The sequence below is a fragment of the Cucurbita pepo genome, chromosome 14 (genome assembly GCF_057944985.1).
Source record: "Cucurbita pepo subsp. pepo isolate OVF chromosome 14, ASM5794498v1, whole genome shotgun sequence".
Lineage (NCBI taxonomy): Eukaryota > Viridiplantae > Streptophyta > Magnoliopsida > Cucurbitales > Cucurbitaceae > Cucurbita > Cucurbita pepo.
The window spans coordinates 3,621,416-3,639,405 of NC_141811.1; the positions used below are offsets into that span (position 1 = coordinate 3,621,416).

Genomic DNA, 17,990 nt, shown 5'->3' on the forward strand with positions numbered 1-17,990 from the left:
TTAACGGATGGACTTGAGCTTTGAGTTTGGACTAATTTAGAACTAAAAACAGTTTGGACTAATTTAGGAGTTTTTGACTTATCTATTTATAGATAATTATTGGAGAAAATAAATTGTTTTATCAAACAATATTTCTTATTTATTTATTTTATTTACTAATAATTATCGTAGAAATCGGACAGTTGCAAAACCATTGACAATAATAATAATAATAATAATAAGCTGTTTTTTTAAATAAAAAAATTAAATTACTTTTTGGTCCTTATATTTTGGATTTATTTAAATTTTAGTCTACTTTTTGAATTTTAAAATATTAATAATAAGAGAATGTAATATATTTTAAAGAAAGAAAAAACAATATTAACAGATTTTTAAAAATAAGTTTTGAATTTGAATCTCTATTTTTGCTGAGACCGTCACTGTCAACTGAAAAACGTTACCGTTACCGGTTACCTACGGATTCCCGACTTGACCTCGTCAGATGGGCCCTCAGATCTTTGAGATGGACGGTTGAGATTTCGCGTATAGATTTTATCTCTAGGGTTTACCTGGAACTGTCCATATATATAAAGCCTTGCGCCTTCACGCTCTTCCTCTTTCTTTTAGTGCAGTTTCATCTGCCCTCCAAAACTTCGCGTTTTTATTACCGTCGTTGTCTCCGTCGCTCTCTACGTCACGCGCCGCCCCGGTTTCCGGCGGCTAGTCATCTCTTCTTTCGGATCCTTCCGATTATCTATCCGGTCCTCGTCCTTCCCTCTCCTTTTTCACTATCATTCTCATCCTGAAAAACCAAAACTATTATTCGTTTTAGGAGTAGGAAGATTTTTCGTTGGGGGTTGTTAATTTTTGGTTCAATTTCTAATATCGTAAGGGTTTTTGTTGTCCTCCCCGGTTGTTCATTGCGTTTTGCTGGCCTTTTTTGAGTGTCTGAAGAATCGCCGTTTATTGATTCCTTCTTAGGGTTCGTTTCTGAATAACAAAAGGAGAGGGAAGTGAGGGGAAAAAAAGGCAAAAAAATTAATTTATTGAAAGATTTTTTTTGGAAAGTAGTGAAATTATTTCGAGTATGGCGGCTCAGGTGCAATCTCAGCCTCAGAATGCTATTTCCGGCATCAATCCAGCGGCGAATGGTGGTGCCAATTTTGTGACTACTTCTTTGTACGTCGGAGATCTGGACCTCAACGTCACGGATTCGCAGCTTTATGATATATTTAATCAGGTGGGTCAGGTGGTTTCGGTTCGCGTTTGCCGAGACTTGACGACCCGACGATCTCTTGGTTATGGTTATGTCAACTACAGCAACCCACAAGATGGTTAGTATGCCCTCTCTTTTCTTCGCTTGTCTCCGGTGTTTAATGTACTTTGTTTATTGTTGTTAGTTCAATTTCGGTGGTGCACATTTCTTAGCCGGTTGACTGATTGCTTAGACTGGTAAAATGCTGAGATTATGTAAAATATTAGGGTGGATCATGTCTATTAATTCATTCATGTATCAAGATAATTGAGCCCACCGATCCCGAAAAGAAAAGCGTTTAGCAATCTGATGTAAGTGGGGAAAATTAGTGACGCTATAGGGGATAACAGTTCTAAAAGGTTGGGCAGATGGTTTGGGGTTGGGGCTCTAACGAATAATTTTTGCTGTCTGATGGTCATTTCTCAATACAAGACATGGAGAAAACCTGGTCATTTTATAATTTGGAGAACTGGATCATGGGCCCGTTTGGTGGGCTGGGAGATGCTGAGGGTCATCTTATTGCATTATGATGTTTCACGGTTATGAAGATCGTCTATTTGGAAGATGATCAAGGAAAATATGTAATGGATACGCCTCACCTTCTATAGATATGGCTTTTGGTTATAACGATTTTATAAAGATAGCAAGAACTGGGATGATCTTAAGCTAGCCTTGTGTAGCGTGCATATTTTAAGTTGATTTCTGGTTTCACTCTTGGGCTAAGTGATTGCATGTCCTTCATTGAAGCAAACGATCCATGTCAAAATCAATTTGAATTTTTAATTACGCTTCACCTCTAGCAATTTTGCTTAATTTTGGCAAGCTTGTTGTAAAGTTTTCGACAGGAAAGTTTGTGCTTTGAATTATTTAAGCTTTTTTACTGTTGGAATTGGAACAGTGATTTTAGGACTTTTGATCCCTGTCCTCTCGTCATTTGAAAAGAGAATTGTATTTCAGACTATCATGTGATCCAAACAATGATATCACAGTCATTATTGCTTCAGATTCTTGTATCTGATCTTATACCTCATTGAACTTTAAATGGCCACATCTTTCTTCCTAATACAATCATTTTTTTCTTGAACAGCTGCAAGAGCATTGGATGTGCTGAATTTTACCCCTCTTAATGGAAAGCCTATAAGAGTTATGTATTCTCACCGTGACCCAAGCATTCGCAAAAGTGGGGCAGGAAATATATTTATCAAGGTATCAGTGTTTTTCATATTTTATGTGCTTATATCTTGTTCGTTTTATTCAAGTTGATTATTTGATTCTGTTCCCAAGTTAATTTTGCACTTTAATTTTTTCAGAATTTAGACAAAGCAATTGACCACAAAGCTCTGCATGATACGTTTTCTGCATTTGGTAGTATCCTGTCCTGCAAAGTGGCTTTAGATTCCTCTGGCCAGTCAAAAGGCTATGGTTTTGTGCAATTTGACAATGAGGAGTCTGGCCAGAAAGCAATTGAGAAGCTGAACGGCATGCTGTTGAATGATAAGCAAGTTTACGTAGGACCTTTTCTTCGTAAGCAAGAAAGAGACGGTGTTGTTGACAAGTTGAAATTTAACAACGTTTTTGTAAAGAATTTTTCTGAGACAACTTCTGAAGAAGAATTGAATGATGTTTTTTCTGAATTTGGGACAATCACCAGTATTGTTGTGATGAGGGATGCTGATGGAAAATCAAAATGCTTTGGATTTGTGAATTTTGAAAGTGCCGATGATGCTGCTAGAGCAGTTGATGCCCTTAATGGAAAGTTAGTTGATGATAAGGAGTGGTATGTTGGGAAAGCCCAGAAAAAATCTGAAAGAGAAGTTGAATTAAAGAACCGATTTGAACAAACTATGAAAGAGGCAGCTGACAAGTACCAGGGGGCGAACTTATACATTAAAAATTTGGATGATAGCATTGTTGATGATAAGCTTAAGGAGCTGTTTGCTTCATTTGGCACAATCACATCATGCAAGGTTATAATTTAATTTTTATTCGTGTAATTCTCTACATCGTCTTTTGAGGCCTTTCACGTAATTCTCTACATCGTCTTTTGATTTAGGCCTTTCACGGTTAAAGTATTATGGTTATATTGTGTAATTCAGGTCATGCGCGACCCCAATGGTATAAGCAGGGGATCTGGATTTGTTGCATTCTCAACACCCGAAGAGGCTTCTAGGGCTGTGAGTGGATGTGCTTATTTCTTTTCCCTTCTATATGTGATTTGTTTTCAATTCAGAAACATCCCTACAGAAAATTGATGTAATAGCTGTGTTTTTTCTGTATATGCCTGTTATTAATGATACAAAATATGGAAGAAATGTAATAGTTCACTGGTGTAATTGATAGCTTATGGAGATGAATGGCAAAATGGTTGTTAGCAAACCGTTGTATGTAGCACTTGCACAGCGGAAGGAAGATAGAAGAGCCAGATTGCAGGTACTTCCTCTTACGTTTTCGTACTTATACATGGCATTGCCATTGTAACTTCGTTTGTCAGCATTTGGCGTTGGGGTTAGATAACTTTCTAATGGTTGCTTCCCTTTTTTTTTTTTTTTTGTCGAACATTATGACTTAATGGCTTTGACTATGTTCTATAGGCTCAATTCTCTCAAATACGGCCAGTCTCGATGGCTGCTTCAGTTGCCCCTCGGATGCCAATGTATCCCCCGGGTGGTCCAGGTATCGGACAGCAGTTGTTTTATGGTCAAGGTCCTCCTGCAATGATTCCTTCCCAAGTAACTACTTTCACCAATTCCATATTCTCTCTCTTTGTTCTTGCACCAAATGAGTGGTCAATTGTGTTGAAGTTCTTATTACTCCTCGACTTTATCCTTCTATCTTGCCTCCTGGAAGGCGTGGTGTGCATGAGATTATGAGAGCGACATTCTGAATTATTGTTTTGTTTGTTTTATGGGTATGATTTTTGCCAGGGCGGCTTTGGTTATCAGCAGCAGCTTGTTCCTGGTATAAGGCCTGGTGGAGGTCCAATGCCGAATTTCTTTGTCCCAATGGTTCAGCAGGGCCAGCAAGGCCAGCGCCCTGGTGGCAGACGTGCAGGAGCTGTCCAGCAAAACCAGCAGCCTGTTCCAATGATGCAACAACAGGTTGGTGAATTTTTCTATCCTTCTTTTTTTCTTCCTCGTGTTACTTAAATGGCAATTTTGGTTGGGTCATTGGATGATAGATGTTGCCTAGAGGAGGGCGTGTCTACCGCTATCCCCCAGGAAGAGGTATGCCTGATGTTCCTATGCCTGGTGTTGCTGGAGGCATGTTTTCTGTTCCATATGAAATGGGAGGCATGCCAATGCCATTGCGTGATGCGGCCCATTCTCAACCCATCCCTATAGGTGCTCTGGCTTCTGCTCTGGCAAATGCTACTCCAGACCAACAGAGAACGGTAAGCATTTTCTACATTATAAACGTAGGAGGAGGGTTTGTATGTCAAATACTTCCTGCAAAGCATGTACAAAACACCTTAGATCTCTGTATTATATTGTTGTCTTGAATTTTTGAACATGTAGATGCTGGGGGAGAATCTGTACCCGCTCGTGGAACAGTTGGAGCCCGACAACGCAGCTAAGGTAACTGGAATGCTTCTGGAGATGGACCAAACTGAGGTTTTGCATTTACTCGAGTCCCCGGAGGCTTTGAAGGCGAAAGTAGCCGAGGCTATGGAGGTTTTGAGGAATGTAGCTGCAGCCCAGCAGCAGCAAGCTGGGAACGCAGCTGATCAGCTAGCCTCTCTGTCGCTGACCGAGAACCTCGTGTCGTGAGCTTTGCTCGTGTTCATAAAGCTTCTTGGGATGATGCATGGAATGATGATACGTGTACTAGTTGTGTGATACAATTGACTGTTTGTTTATTTGCTTTTTTCTCCAGAAGACTGCTGACATTTTCTTTGTTTTTTTTTCAGTTTTTGGTTCGTAGTTCTGCTTCTCTAGTGCTACTCTGTTTCCTTAGGAAGAAGCTTTTTTTTTCTTTCTTTTTCATCTTTTTTTGACATTAATCCAAGGTACTTCTACTATCTTCTGGTATATCTTATGGTGTCTCCTGAGTGGCATAAATGTTGTCGGGGCCAAAGAAATTGGGACGTTATTTTTTCGTTGAGTTAGGTTGTGTTTGGAATAACTCTCTTAGCTTTTGATGATAGTTCCACATTTGTTAATTTAGGAAATGATCATGGCTTTATAAACAAAGAATACTCTCTCCATTGGTATGAGGCCTTTTGAGTAAGGCCCAAGTAAAGCCATGAGGGCTTATGTTCAAAGTGGACAATATCATATCATCGTGGAGAGTCGTGTTCATCGAACCTTCCCCCTACCAAAAGTTATATACTGTGAGCCGTTGTTGTTAGTCTCTTGCTTGCATATATAACGTCTCTTTCAAAAAATTTCTTTCTGCCCTCGTTTTCTAAAACCTTTTTCTTAAACCGAAGCCGGAGGCTTGAGCATACGTCGCTTGGCTTGGCCGTAGGCGACGTAAGAACGAATTGGTTTATCTCACTTGTCATTGGAAAGTGAGTGCTTGGCTTAGCTCACCTGTTTTTGCATTGTGAGTAGAGAATCTAAATACTACCCTAAAATGATATTAGCTTTTAATTGCAAAGTAGTTGCGGAAGTTGATGCGCCTATGATAGGTCGAAGCTAAAAAGTTCGGAATTTGTGGTTGGGACGGAATACATGTGTTTTATTTATTCACTTAACCTAATATTTTACTTAAATTTGATTTTTATTAATTAAATTTAATGTATCAAATTAATAAACTATTCAATTAAAATAGTTAAACATTTATTAATGAGCAAAAAGTTGGATTCAAAATTATGTTGTTGAACTAAACCGATAATGTAAAAATAATTTAATATAATAATAATAATAATAAATGAAAAACTAAATTAAATTGAAACATACTAAAAACATTAAAATTATGTCCTAATAATAATAATAATAATAATAATATTAAAAAAATTGTTTAGTTAAATATATTCGTATAATATAATTATGTAAATAATTAAGTCACTAATTAACATTTCAAATTTTTTATTTTTTGACTTTTGAAAAATCTGTTTAAAAAATGTATAATTTTGGAAGTAATTTGTTAAAGAAACCAAACGGTGCGTTTTGAGTGTTTGGGAATTGGGTTTTGTATGTAATTTATTGATGAACTGATGGCATTTTTTTCGCAACTCCAAAACCCTAAGAAACAAGTCATATAAATACCTGCACCAGGTTTCGCCCCACGCCTGCACGATCTGATTACAATTTGGGGCCTTCACTCCGGTAGTCCTCTCAAGCCCTAGCAATGGCGGCTTCGATCGAATCGGTGCAGTGTTTCGGACGCAAGAAGACGGCAGTAGCCGTTACCTACTGCAAGCGCGGCAGAGGTTTGATCAAGATCAATGGCTGTCCAATCGAACTGGTTGAGCCAGAGATCTTGCGCTTTAAGGCCTACGAGCCTATCCTCCTCCTTGGACGTCACCGTTTCTCTGGTGTCGATATGCGCATCAGAGTGAAGGGTGGAGGTCACACCTCGCAGATCTACGCCATCCGACAGAGCATTGCCAAGGCTCTTGTTGCGTTCTACCAGAAATACGTGGACGAGCAGAGCAAAAAGGAGATTAAAGACATTCTGGTCAGGTATGATAGGACTTTGCTTGTTGCCGATCCTAGGCGCTGTGAGCCCAAGAAGTTTGGTGGTCGTGGTGCTCGGGCTAGGTTCCAGAAATCATATCGTTGATCGGAAAGTACTAGGCAACTATGAAGGAGAGTCGTTAATCGGTAACGATAATCTGTTTTGGTTTCTGAGTTCACATAGATTTGAAGACTTCAAATTATGGTTCAGTTTATGCTCTAGTATAAGTAGTTGGAACTGTAAGACTTTTGTTTCCGTCGATATTACGATAATTGCAACCCAAATGCTTTTTGAAACATCTTTAATTCTTCTGCCAATTATTTCTATTTGTGTTATAGTATCTTATGCGATAAATTTTCGTTGAATATGATCATCTAGCCAATGAACGTATTGTTATTTGGTTGAAATCGTTGTTAAGACTTACGAGTGCCCTGAAATATTATGATTTGGGGTTCATTTCAATTGAACAATTTTCTATGCTGAATCTTCATTCTTTCTGAGCAGTCGTTAGGCCATTTCTTCTTCAGTTACTTGATTTCTATTTTGTTTAACCTCCATCATAGATAATAGAAATAAGATTCGAAGATGTTTGACTTATGGGTTATTTTGTGCAGTTCAGGATCAAGAAGTTAAACTTGTTTAGTATGTAGTTTGTTTATTTTAGGATTTATAATACCTCATTCTTTCACCTGATACAAATAGTATAGTCGGTATGAAATTTTCTAGAACAGAATGAACTTAGTACTCGCTCTTCCCTTTTCTCCATTTATATCATTTCAAGAGGTTCTAATTTTTGTTGCTTGTATTTAGTTAACTGTGGGCTTGGATTTTGTAAAACTTGGTATCTAGTTAAATAGGGAGGATGAACAAACCTACATGCTTAATGTTTGAGGCCTTTCAACTCCAAGCCTATCGATCGTGATCGTGACCCATCGATGTATTTTCTTTTGCAATTTGATAATTTATTAGCCTACATTGATGATTGAAACAAGAATAATATAAGTTATATCTTAGACTTGATCGATGATTGTGACAAGAATAATGCAAGTCTATTTTATCCTAGTTATGTTATGCAATTTTACGTGATTAGACTCTGTTTAACTGGTTACAGGGGGAGTGTAGATTTTTGAATTGAGATAATTACGTGCACGAGACTAGATACTAAGGTGGTTGAATCATAGGAATTCCTTGCTATGTTGGATACATGTGAGGAACAAAATATGTTTGGAGGGCTGCTGTTAAAAGAAGTGAGGAGTAGGGGAATGTCGGGAGCCATCAGGTGTCTATCGGAATCCCAATCCAACGAGAAGATAGGTGGAATCCCAATCCAACGAGAAGATAGGTGCAAATAATTGAATTTTAAATTACATCACGTGCGCGTTTGGACTTGGCACGTGAGTGAGGGAGGAGCGGGTATACCAATTTTCAAAAATGTTGACTTGGGGAGAGAGAAGAAGCTGAGAGTTAAAGAGAAAAATAAGGAAAAACTAATAATAGGATAAGTTTTTTTGTGAGCAAGTTAATAATAAATTGACGGTATTTAAATTTGATGCTTACGTGGAATTTCAAAAATAGAAAAAGAAAAGAAATTAAAACTCCTATTAATATGTTTGCCTTTGGAACACAAGCTTCCGTTGAGAAAAAAAGGTGCTGAATGTGAGGTCTCAAATGTGGCGGCCCTCTACCAATTTGCAGAAGCCCCCGTCGGAACTCATCGATCTCTCCTCCTTCAGGCAACAATCTATGCAAGTCCTCCTTCGTCTTCCTGTGAACGTATTTCAATGGCCACTACTGATAAGCAGAAAGAAGATGGGAAACCAAGGAAGAAATGCCATCGAAGAAACTTGCAGATTGAGGAATTCCCCACGTTCACCAAATGGTTAGGGCCACGCGGTCGTTCAAGTTCCCGCGACGATGCCAGTTCCAAATCTTATAAGCGAGGTGTTCCCTATCCTCCTGTTAGGAGGATACCTCGAGATTCGTCGAGTGGAGGTGGTGGGGTAGTTGCCTGCGATGTTTCCAAGGAAGATGGAGGAGTGGCTATAGGTGAGTCGATATCTGCGCGAGGGGGTTGCTGCTGTTGGCAACGCTCCAAATCTACTCAGCGGGAGTGTGGACTCAACTTCCATTTCTCTCTGAGGAAGAGCAAGGTTGTTACCAATGTTTCAGAGGGTGTCGCTGCTGGCGTTTCCGATGTTCGGGAGGAGCAGGTCGTGGAAGCGGGTGCTGTTATAAAAAGGGAGGGGTGTGGTTGTAGATGTTCCCCAACGTTCCACATCTGTGGGAGGAGGAAGGTACCGCCCACCGGAGTTTCATACTTGCCTGAAAAGAGGAGTGGCCGTCGAAATTCCAGATCTGTTAGACGACGAGGCTTACCGGTCATTGACGCTCCAAATCTTCACAAAGAGGAGGGACCGGCAACCGACGGCCCTGATGTGGTCAAGGAGGAAGTGGCTACTAGTTGTCCAGATTTGGTGAAGGAAGGAGAGGCCATCGCTGCTCCAGGTCCGTGCAAGGAGGGGAGTAGATCTTGTTGTTCACAATGGAAATGTTTACCGTCGTTTCCAATGTGTGGGAGGAAACTATCTGTCGTCGAGGAAGAGGTGACTATCGAGGAAGAGGTGAGTGTCGATGATCCAAATGGGCCGGAGGTTGAAGAAGTCGCTAATGGTCCAGAATTAGTGAAGGAAGGAGAGGCCACCGTTGCTCCAGCTCTGTGCAAGGAGGGGAGTGAATCCTGCTCAGAATGGAAATGTTCGCCGTTGATTCCGATGTGCGAGAGGAAAGTGACTACTGGCGAGGAAGAGTTAACTGTTGTCGATGTTCCAAATTTGATGGATGTAGAAGTCGCTAATGGTCCAGAATTAGTGAAGGAAGGAGAGGCCACCGTTGCTCCAGCTCTGTGCAAGGAGGGGAGTGAATCCTGCTCAGAATGGAAATGTTCGCCGTTGATTCCGATGTGCGAGAGGAAAGTGGCTACTGGCGAGGAAGAGTTAACTGTTGTCGATGTTCCAAATTTGATGGATGTAGAAGTCGCTAATGGTCCAGAATTAGTGAAGGAAGGAGAGGCCACCCATGATCCAGCTCCGTGCAAGAGGAGGAGTGGATCCTGTTGTTCACAATGGAAATGTTTGCCGGCGTTTCCAATGTGCGGGAGGAAAGTGGCTACCAGCAAGGAAGAGTTAACTGTCGTCGATGTTCCAAATTTGCTGGAGGTTGAAGTCGCTAATGGTCCCGAATTAGTGAAGGAAGGAGAGGCCACCGATTCTCCAGGTCCGTGCAAGAAGAGGAGTGGATCCTGTTGTTCACAATGGAAATGTTTGCCGGCATTTCCGATGTGCGGGAGGAAAGTGGCTACCGGCAAGGAAGAGTTAACTGTCGTCGATGTTCCAAATTTGCTGGAGGTTGAAGAAGTCGCTAATGGTCCCGAAGTAGTGAAGGAAGGAGAGGCCACCGATTCTCTAGGTCCATGCAAGAAGAGGAGTGGATCCTGTTGTTCACAATGGAAATGTTTGCCGGCATTTCCGATGTGCGGGAGGAAAGTGGCTACCGGCAAGGAAGAGTTAACTGTCGTCGACGTTCCAAATTTGCCGGAGGTAGAAGAAGTAGCTAATGGTCCAGAATTAGTTAAGGAAGGAGAGGCCACCGTTGCTCCAGGTCCGTGCAAGGAGGAGAGTGGATACTGTTTTCCACAATGGAAATGTTTGCCGTCGTTTCCGGTGTGCGGGAGGAAACTGTCTGTCGTTGAGGAAGAGGTGACTGTCGGCGATCCAAATGTGCCGGAAGTCGCTAATCGTCCAGATTTGGCCAAGGAAGGAGAGGCCACCGTTGCTCCTGATCCACGCAAGGAGGGGAGTGGTTGCTGTTCTCCACGACTGAAAGATGTGTCGGAGTTTCAGATACGCAGTTCGAAAGTGGCTGCCGGCAAACAAGAGATGACCGTCGATGTTCCAAATGTGCCGGAGGTAGAAGAAGTCGCTAATGATGTTGTAAATAAGCAAGACGACATCTGCCCTGAGAAGCAGGAAGTGATAGGTCTGCCGGAGTTTCAGATACCCAGTTCGAAAGTGGCAGCCGGCAAACAAGAGATGACCATCGATGTTCCAAAATTGCCGGAGGTAGAAGAAGTCGCTAATGATGTTGTAAATAAGCAGAAGAAGGAAGTGGACGGCGATCGAGAGGCGGTGGCTTCCTGCTGTTCTTCTTCAAATCTTCACAAGGAGGAGGAGAAGATCAATGCCAGCGTTCCAGAATTGCACAAAAAAGGGAGTGGCTGCGGTTGGTTTAAATGGATGCCGGCATTCCTGATTTGCGGAAGTAAGGTGGTTTCCGACGTTCCAAATCCAAGCAGGGAGGAGAAAGTAATCGCTGGTGATTCAGATATACAGAAGGAGGGAGTAGGCGCTGCTGCTGCCGCTGCCGATTCCGATGTCGATTGGGAAGCGCAATCCAAATCCAAATCCGCTCGACGGGGAAGTTGTTGGCCATTCCAGTGCTGCACAATATGGTGGCCGTCCAAACTTCTGTGCACGGGGGGGATGGATGTCAATGCCTCAAATCATCAAGAGGAAGAACAAGAGGCACCTCTCAGCGATAACGAGGAGAAGGTTGTTGACGTTCTTACAGTCAAGCACAACAAGAAAGGAGCGGCTATGGGCGTTCCAGATCTTCACGAAGAGGACGGTACAGTTGCCGACAAGCAGGTGGTTGCCATCGACATTCCGGTTCCCCGTAAGGAAGAGAAGGAGTCTGCCATAGATACTCTAGATCTTATTCAGAAGGAAAAGAAGGTATCTTCCGGCAAGGAGCAGGAGGAAAATGTAGGCTCTATGGTTTCAGATTCGGGCAAGGAGGAGGGTGGCTGCTGTTGTTGCTTTAAACATAGGGGTAAGGAGGATGGCTGCTCCCGCCGCGGCAGCGACCGCGACCGCCACCGCCGTCAGAGTTCTAATTCTAGGGAAGGATGTTGGCCATTTCAGATCTGTGGGAAAGGGTGGTTAGGGCTACCAACATTCCTCATTTGCGGTAGGAGAAAAACGTTGTCAGACAGTATTGCATCGGCTGGTAACGGTGTTTCAATTTCAGACATTAGTAACGTGGTGGTGGCTGTCGCCAGTACTTCCAGCGTACTGGCTGTCGCCGGTACTTCCGGCATATTGGCCACCATCAATAGTTCTAAATCTATGCCTATGCCTGGGTGTGGTTGTTGGTACTCCAAACCACCACGAAGGCGGTCGGTATCTATTGATAAGGAGGAAGGTGACAGTCGGTGTTCCAAATCTTCCAAGCGGAGGAGAGGGGGTTCCCGACGATCAGGAAGGAAAGAAAAAGAGGGAAAGGAAAGAAAAAGATAGAGAAACAAATTCTTTTTTTTCTTTTTTTTTTTTTTTTTTTTGATAAATTTTTTTGAAATGTTTTGTTAGCAAAATTAAGAATGACAAACTTCTTAAATGGGATGTTTGGAGTTAAGTAAAAGTGTATATTCTTTTTCTCAAATTAATAAATTTGAGTTGGCCCGCTTCACCGCAAAGCTTACGAATCCTTAATTTATTTGAACACAACTCAACCCAACCCAACCCAACCCAACGTGTACGAGTTCATTTCTCGAGTGAGAGGAGAACGAGTGGTGCAAGCAGTGTGGCAATGAAGCCAACAAATAGAGCTGAGCAACCATTTGATTCAGCAGAGCTGCTTGGCGTCTCTGCTGCTAAGGATGAGGATGCTTCTGCATCAATTGCCTTGGGTAACTCGCAGCCTCCAAACCTCATATTCTCCTGTATGATATCGGTTCATCAAAACCAACAAGTTTTCTTAATCTTCTTCCACGTTCAGTCGCCTTTCGTTTCTATACGGTTTACGGAAACTGTAACAGCCCAAGCCCAGTTATATTGTCGTTACGTTAAGGAGAGGTTTCCACACCCTTATAAAGGATGTTTCGTTCTCCTCTCCAACCGACGTGGGATCTCATAATCCACCCCTTTTGAGATTGTGTCATCAAAGAATAGTGGTAATCGCTAACCTTGCAACTTGAAATGTTTGGACATCCACAAACAGAGTGACCGTTCGTAACGTCGACGGCTTTGGCAGCTCCTCCCCCGTCGCTCCTCTGAAATATGTTCATACCATATATCAATTATCAGTTTCAAGAAGCAGCTGTTCTAATGATTTAGTTTTGTACTTGCTAACCTTGTAGAAGTCAACAGCAATGAAGTTAGGCCATCTATTTCCTGCTGCATTATAGCAGGTGTTCACCATGTTGAGTAATGGAGCCGAGTTGTCCTTGCAAGCTTCAGGGAAATTCGAAGCACTTCTGAAGAAATTTACGATTATAAGCGACCTTGAAGTCGTGTTCATCGGTAGCGATTCGCCTCGGTTCGGGCACGAACCTGCTATCATTCCTCCATCCCCATCTGCAAAATGGTTGAATCAATAAGAAAACCTATTGGATTCTCTACGTTTTATTCGTTCTACTGAAAAAACGAAACGAACTCACATTGGTTTTCAACCATGTATCTCCATACATATGCAATTCCTTCAGAGGCTTCTTTCGAAGCTTTCGAAGTAAAAACGAGCAAGCGTTGATTTTTCCGAACCATGTCGCTAACCATGGGCCAATCTCCACCATTCTTGGGCATTCTCCATACTGGGAACCAGAATTTTCTCAGACCAGCAGCACCAAACACATTGGTTAAGCCCTTTGGCGACGTGACATAGTCTTCAATGATGACGGTGACGATTTCGGAAGGGTTTGCTTCAAGAAATGCTTGGAACTCTTTGAGAACATTAATGGCAGGTTGCTGGTCATTTAAAGTTTTGTATGAACTTGTTCAAAATAACATAAACAAGGAAAGGAACGGTATATTCAGCCAATTTTCAAGCATACTTACGAAAGCTGTATAATTGAAGCATTGGCCTCCGTAAGAGTGACATAACCATATACCATTTTCAAAGTCGTACATATCAAGCATAAATCCTCTAACACCATTCTGCAATATGAAAATTGAACATTACAAAGTATCGATATTCAGTGAAAATATCATTCAGAATTCTATCGAACCGAACACGTTTGTTTATGTAGTTATCATTCAAGGGTTAGAACCATTTCCATTTCGTAGAGAACTCATTGTTACTTTGATTAGAGACATCTAATCCACACAACTTTTATCAAGCTGTTAAACTGTATAAACCAAAGCCCACGGCTAGCAAATATTGTCCTCTTTGGGCTTTCCCTTCCGGGTGGTTTCCACACCCTTATAAAGAATGTTTCGTTCTTCTCCCCAACTGACGTGGGATCTCACAGTTAATCGATTATGAAATGCTCTACAATAACAATCACATATCACGTGCATTTCTTCTTGTTAAAAGGGTCATCAAGATATTCCACAAGTAAGGCCCTGCCTGAGAGTAATCCTAAGAAGCATGAAAGTTTTTTAAGGTAGCTTTTCCTTAAAGATTTATCATTCTTTCGGGTCCCTTAGTCTCGACTGCCTTTTGCAAGAGTCAAGAGAGCATCATTATTTGGACAATGTAGTTTTAAGTAGTACTCAAGCGACCTTATCTTTCCTCCCAATTAGAATAGAGAACTAGACTAAAAATTTACCCGCACATGAAAGAGATAATGTGAGATCCCACATCGGTTGGGGAGGAGAACGAAACACTCTTTATAAGGGTGTGAAAACCTTACCCTAGTAGACGCGTTTTAAAAAGCTTGAAGGAAAGTCCGAAATGGAAAACCCAAAGAAGACAATATCTGCTAGTGGTGGGCCTGGGCCGTTACAAATGGTATTAGAACTAGACATTGGGCGATGTGTCAACGAGGAGGCTGTTCCCCGAAGGGGGTAGACACGAGGCGGTGTACTAGTAAGGACGCTGGGTCCCGAAAGGGGTGGATTTGGTGGGGGTCCCATATCGATTGGAGAAAGGAACGAGTGCCAGCGAGGACATTGGGCCCCTGGGAGTGGATTGTGACATCCCACGTAAGGGGGTGGATTGTGACATCCCACGTAAGGGGGTGGATTGTGACATCCCACGTCAGGGGGTGGATTGTGACATCCCACATCAGGGGGTGGATTTGGTGGGGGTCCCATATCGATTGGAGAAAGAAACGAGTGCTAGCGAGGACGGTGAGCCCTGGAGAGGGGGTGGATTGTGACATCCCAATCCGTTGGGGAGGAGAACGAAATACCCTTTACAAGGGTATGAAACCTTTCCCTAGCAGACACGTTTAAAAAACCTTGCCGAAAAACCCAAAGAAGACAATATCTACTAGTGCTTGGTCTAGGCCGTTATAAATAATCTCTTCCATACTAGCACCAAAGATTCATAAGCACATGGGAGAGACAGAGAGAGGCCATAAGCATATTTGAAAATGGATAAGACAAAGAAGAGTGGAGTAATCAAGTGACTGAGTCACGCTTGCACCAAAAATGATAAAAAAAACAATAGAGGAATAAACCAGAAACCACACGCCTAACCATTATATTTATAATATATGAGTAGTGGAAACAAAACTTATTGTACTTTAGGTCAAGATATCGGCTGATTTGGGCTGCCAAGCAAAGATTTTCATGTTTCTTCCATTTTAAACAAAGCAACCCCTAAAAGAGGGCTACCACTCCCAATAGAACTGCACATAGGCGGGGCAGGATCATAAACTTTCTTATGCTTTATGCATATAACTTTTAAATGATTCAGTTCAACCTTATGAGCTATGGCATTTGGGCAAGATTGTGTTGGTTTGATTCATTTGGATCATTTTCTAAAAGATCAATAATAACCCATTTCTACATGTTGAATTAAGAACAGTGTTAGTTGGATCAGGATGGATCAGTGAATCCTGACTAATATCACCAATTCAATCCAATCCAATCCAAACAAGTTCATATTCCATTCAAATAGCAAGAATTGAGGTCAAGAACCCATCAAATTTCAAGTCTCTTCACCCCAATTACCTATATATTAGCCTTATTCTTTTACTATTTCAACATGTTTACCATTTTTAGCATATATTTCTCCTTAATTCCTCAAGATTTCAGTTCTATCTACATCAAAACATTCTCAACAAGCTCACTCTAAGTAATTCTAGCTGAAAATGGTGTGCAAATGGGAGCAAATTAGGGTTGAAAGAGGGAAGAACAAAATGACTTTTGACCTTTCCAGTTACATAAGAGCTTCGCTTTCAGGGAAGGTGAACCAAACAGCCCAATAAACGTTCAGAATTGTTAAGTTTCCTTTACTCTTCTCTTGAATATTCCACAAACCAAACAGGATGAACAGAAAAAACAATAACGAAGCAGGAAAAGGAAAGGCAGTAACGTACATTGAGCTGACTAGTAATGGAGTCCTGTTGATTCGTCGGAGCAAGAATCAGAGACCCAGTAGCCGATTTAGCCCCTAATTTCGCGAACGAGTTGTGGGTCGTCAACCATGCGTAATGATTAAACGGAAGATCATTCACCTGCTCCAAAAATTCCGCTACTATAATCGAAAGAACCCACAATTCCAAGAACAGAAATAAAAAGAGCGCCACTACAGACCTTCGAAATCGGACTTATCGGCTGGATTCTAGTGCAGCGCGGCCGGACATTGCCGTCGGCGAAGCAGGTTTCGCAATGCAATCCGGCGTCACAGTTTCTGTTCAAAATACACGTACGCCCCTCCTGATGAAGAAACAGAGAAACCCAAACAATCGCAGATGAAAATCTCACAATCTGGAAAAGGAAAAACAACGAAATGGGTATCGGAACAAACCCGAAGAGCTGAAGAAGAATCGAAGAGGAAGAGAATGTGAAACAGAGCCACTGCCAGAGGCAATCTCCCCAAGAAATAACGACAACCCATTTGGCGCTGAGCGGATTATTTGGGAAGGGAGATTCAGTGCGGGAATTTTCCGGGTTGAGAGTTCAAATTTTCCGGGAAAATAGGTGGGAAAATGGGTGGGAATCGGTGAAGAAGAACATTGAAAGAGAAAAGGGGAGTGAGGGAAAGTCTTTGAAGTAACGAAAAGGAGAGTTCATACGGTGGACGCTGTGGACTCAACTGTAATGCGCGCAGAGTCGTACGGACATTTACTTCTTTCACTCTCACATCTGACTCAATTGTATTATTTTTAATAATAATACAGAACTTTATTTATTGTATTTTTGTATTTTTGTAATTATTTTTAAATTTGTGTAATTTTGTAATTATTTATTGTATTTTTCGATTATTATGGATTTATAATACAATCTCCATTGGTACGAGTCATTTTGGGGAAGCCCAAAACAAAACCACGAGAATTTATGCTCAAAGTAGACAATATCATACCATTGTGAAGAGTTGTATTCATCTAACATGGTATCGAGTCGTGTTCATCTAACATGGTATCAGAGTCATGTTCATCTAACATGGTATCAGAGTCATTCCCTAAACTTAGTCATGCCAATAGAATCCTCAAATGTAGAACAAAGGACTCCAGCACAGTCAAAGGCAAGATAGCCATAAATTAAAAAAAAAAATGAAATCGGTATTAAATAAGACCTAATATAACCGTCCTACGATAATTTTCTAAGCTATCTATTTAATCATAAAATATTATTATTAAAAACATAAAGAGTTACTTCTGATCTTTTATCCTTTTAAAGATATGAATTTATGGGCTCATAAGATTCCTTTTTTAATAATCAAACACACGTGTTTACGTCTCTCCGACCAAAAGGTTTCCTAAACGGAACTTGTTCTTTATAAGCTATTTGGATTGTCTTTCGGTTTAGTTTAACCAGTTATATTCATATTTATTGAGATCCCACATCGAAACATTCAGGGTTCTATGGAAACCTCTCCCGACGCGTTTTAAAATCTTGAAGTGACACTCTTACGAAAAAGCTTAAAGATGACAATATCTACTGGGAGTGACTCGGAGTTATTTAATGTGGTTAACCCAATAAATAAATCTAGAAATATCCACGTGGCATTTTGACCTTAAGTTTTATATTTATTAGTGATATTAGTTGATGGGCCGAAGGAATTCTGGATATAAAATGCAAATTTTGTTAAGTGGGCTTTATAAGTTCGGCCCATAAAATGCAAATTTTGTTAAGTGGGCTTTATAAGTTCGGCCCATAAAATGCAAATTTTGTTAAGTGGGCTTTATAAG

General features: G+C 41.2%; 4 protein-coding genes across 4 annotated transcripts; 3 read left to right on the forward strand and 1 right to left on the reverse strand.

Annotated features, from left to right (window-relative positions):
* The first annotated feature begins 589 nt into the window (after positions 1-589).
* Positions 590-5,262, forward strand: LOC111809979 (polyadenylate-binding protein 2). Its single transcript, XM_023696488.2, has 9 exons — positions 590-1,313; positions 2,322-2,440; positions 2,545-3,201; positions 3,331-3,408; positions 3,575-3,664; positions 3,826-3,963; positions 4,159-4,332; positions 4,413-4,625; positions 4,750-5,262. The coding sequence occupies exons 1-9, from the start codon at positions 1,067-1,069 to the stop codon at positions 4,999-5,001; spliced, it is 1,968 nt and encodes a 655-aa protein (XP_023552256.1). The 5' UTR covers positions 590-1,066; the 3' UTR covers positions 5,002-5,262.
* A 1,188-nt stretch (positions 5,263-6,450) lies between these two features.
* On the forward strand, positions 6,451-7,154 carry LOC111810163 (small ribosomal subunit protein uS9). Its single transcript, XM_023696762.2, has one exon. The coding sequence runs from the start codon at positions 6,527-6,529 to the stop codon at positions 6,959-6,961; it is 435 nt and encodes a 144-aa protein (XP_023552530.1). The 5' UTR covers positions 6,451-6,526; the 3' UTR covers positions 6,962-7,154.
* Positions 7,155-7,300: 146 nt separating this feature from the next.
* LOC147789382 (uncharacterized) lies at positions 7,301-12,386 on the forward strand. Its single transcript, XM_087117498.1, has one exon. It carries the CDS (start codon positions 8,638-8,640, stop codon positions 12,208-12,210), a length of 3,573 nt encoding a protein of 1,190 aa, XP_086973624.1. The 5' UTR covers positions 7,301-8,637; the 3' UTR covers positions 12,211-12,386.
* On the reverse strand, positions 12,220-16,873 carry LOC111810162 (PI-PLC X domain-containing protein At5g67130). Its single transcript, XM_023696761.2, has 8 exons — positions 16,607-16,873; positions 16,393-16,515; positions 16,176-16,313; positions 13,744-13,842; positions 13,350-13,653; positions 13,043-13,266; positions 12,876-12,962; positions 12,220-12,630 (listed from the first exon to the last, which is right to left on the reverse strand). The coding sequence occupies exons 1-8, from the start codon at positions 16,694-16,696 to the stop codon at positions 12,454-12,456; spliced, it is 1,242 nt and encodes a 413-aa protein (XP_023552529.2). The 5' UTR covers positions 16,697-16,873; the 3' UTR covers positions 12,220-12,453.
* Between the last annotated feature and the right edge of the window lie 1,117 nt (positions 16,874-17,990).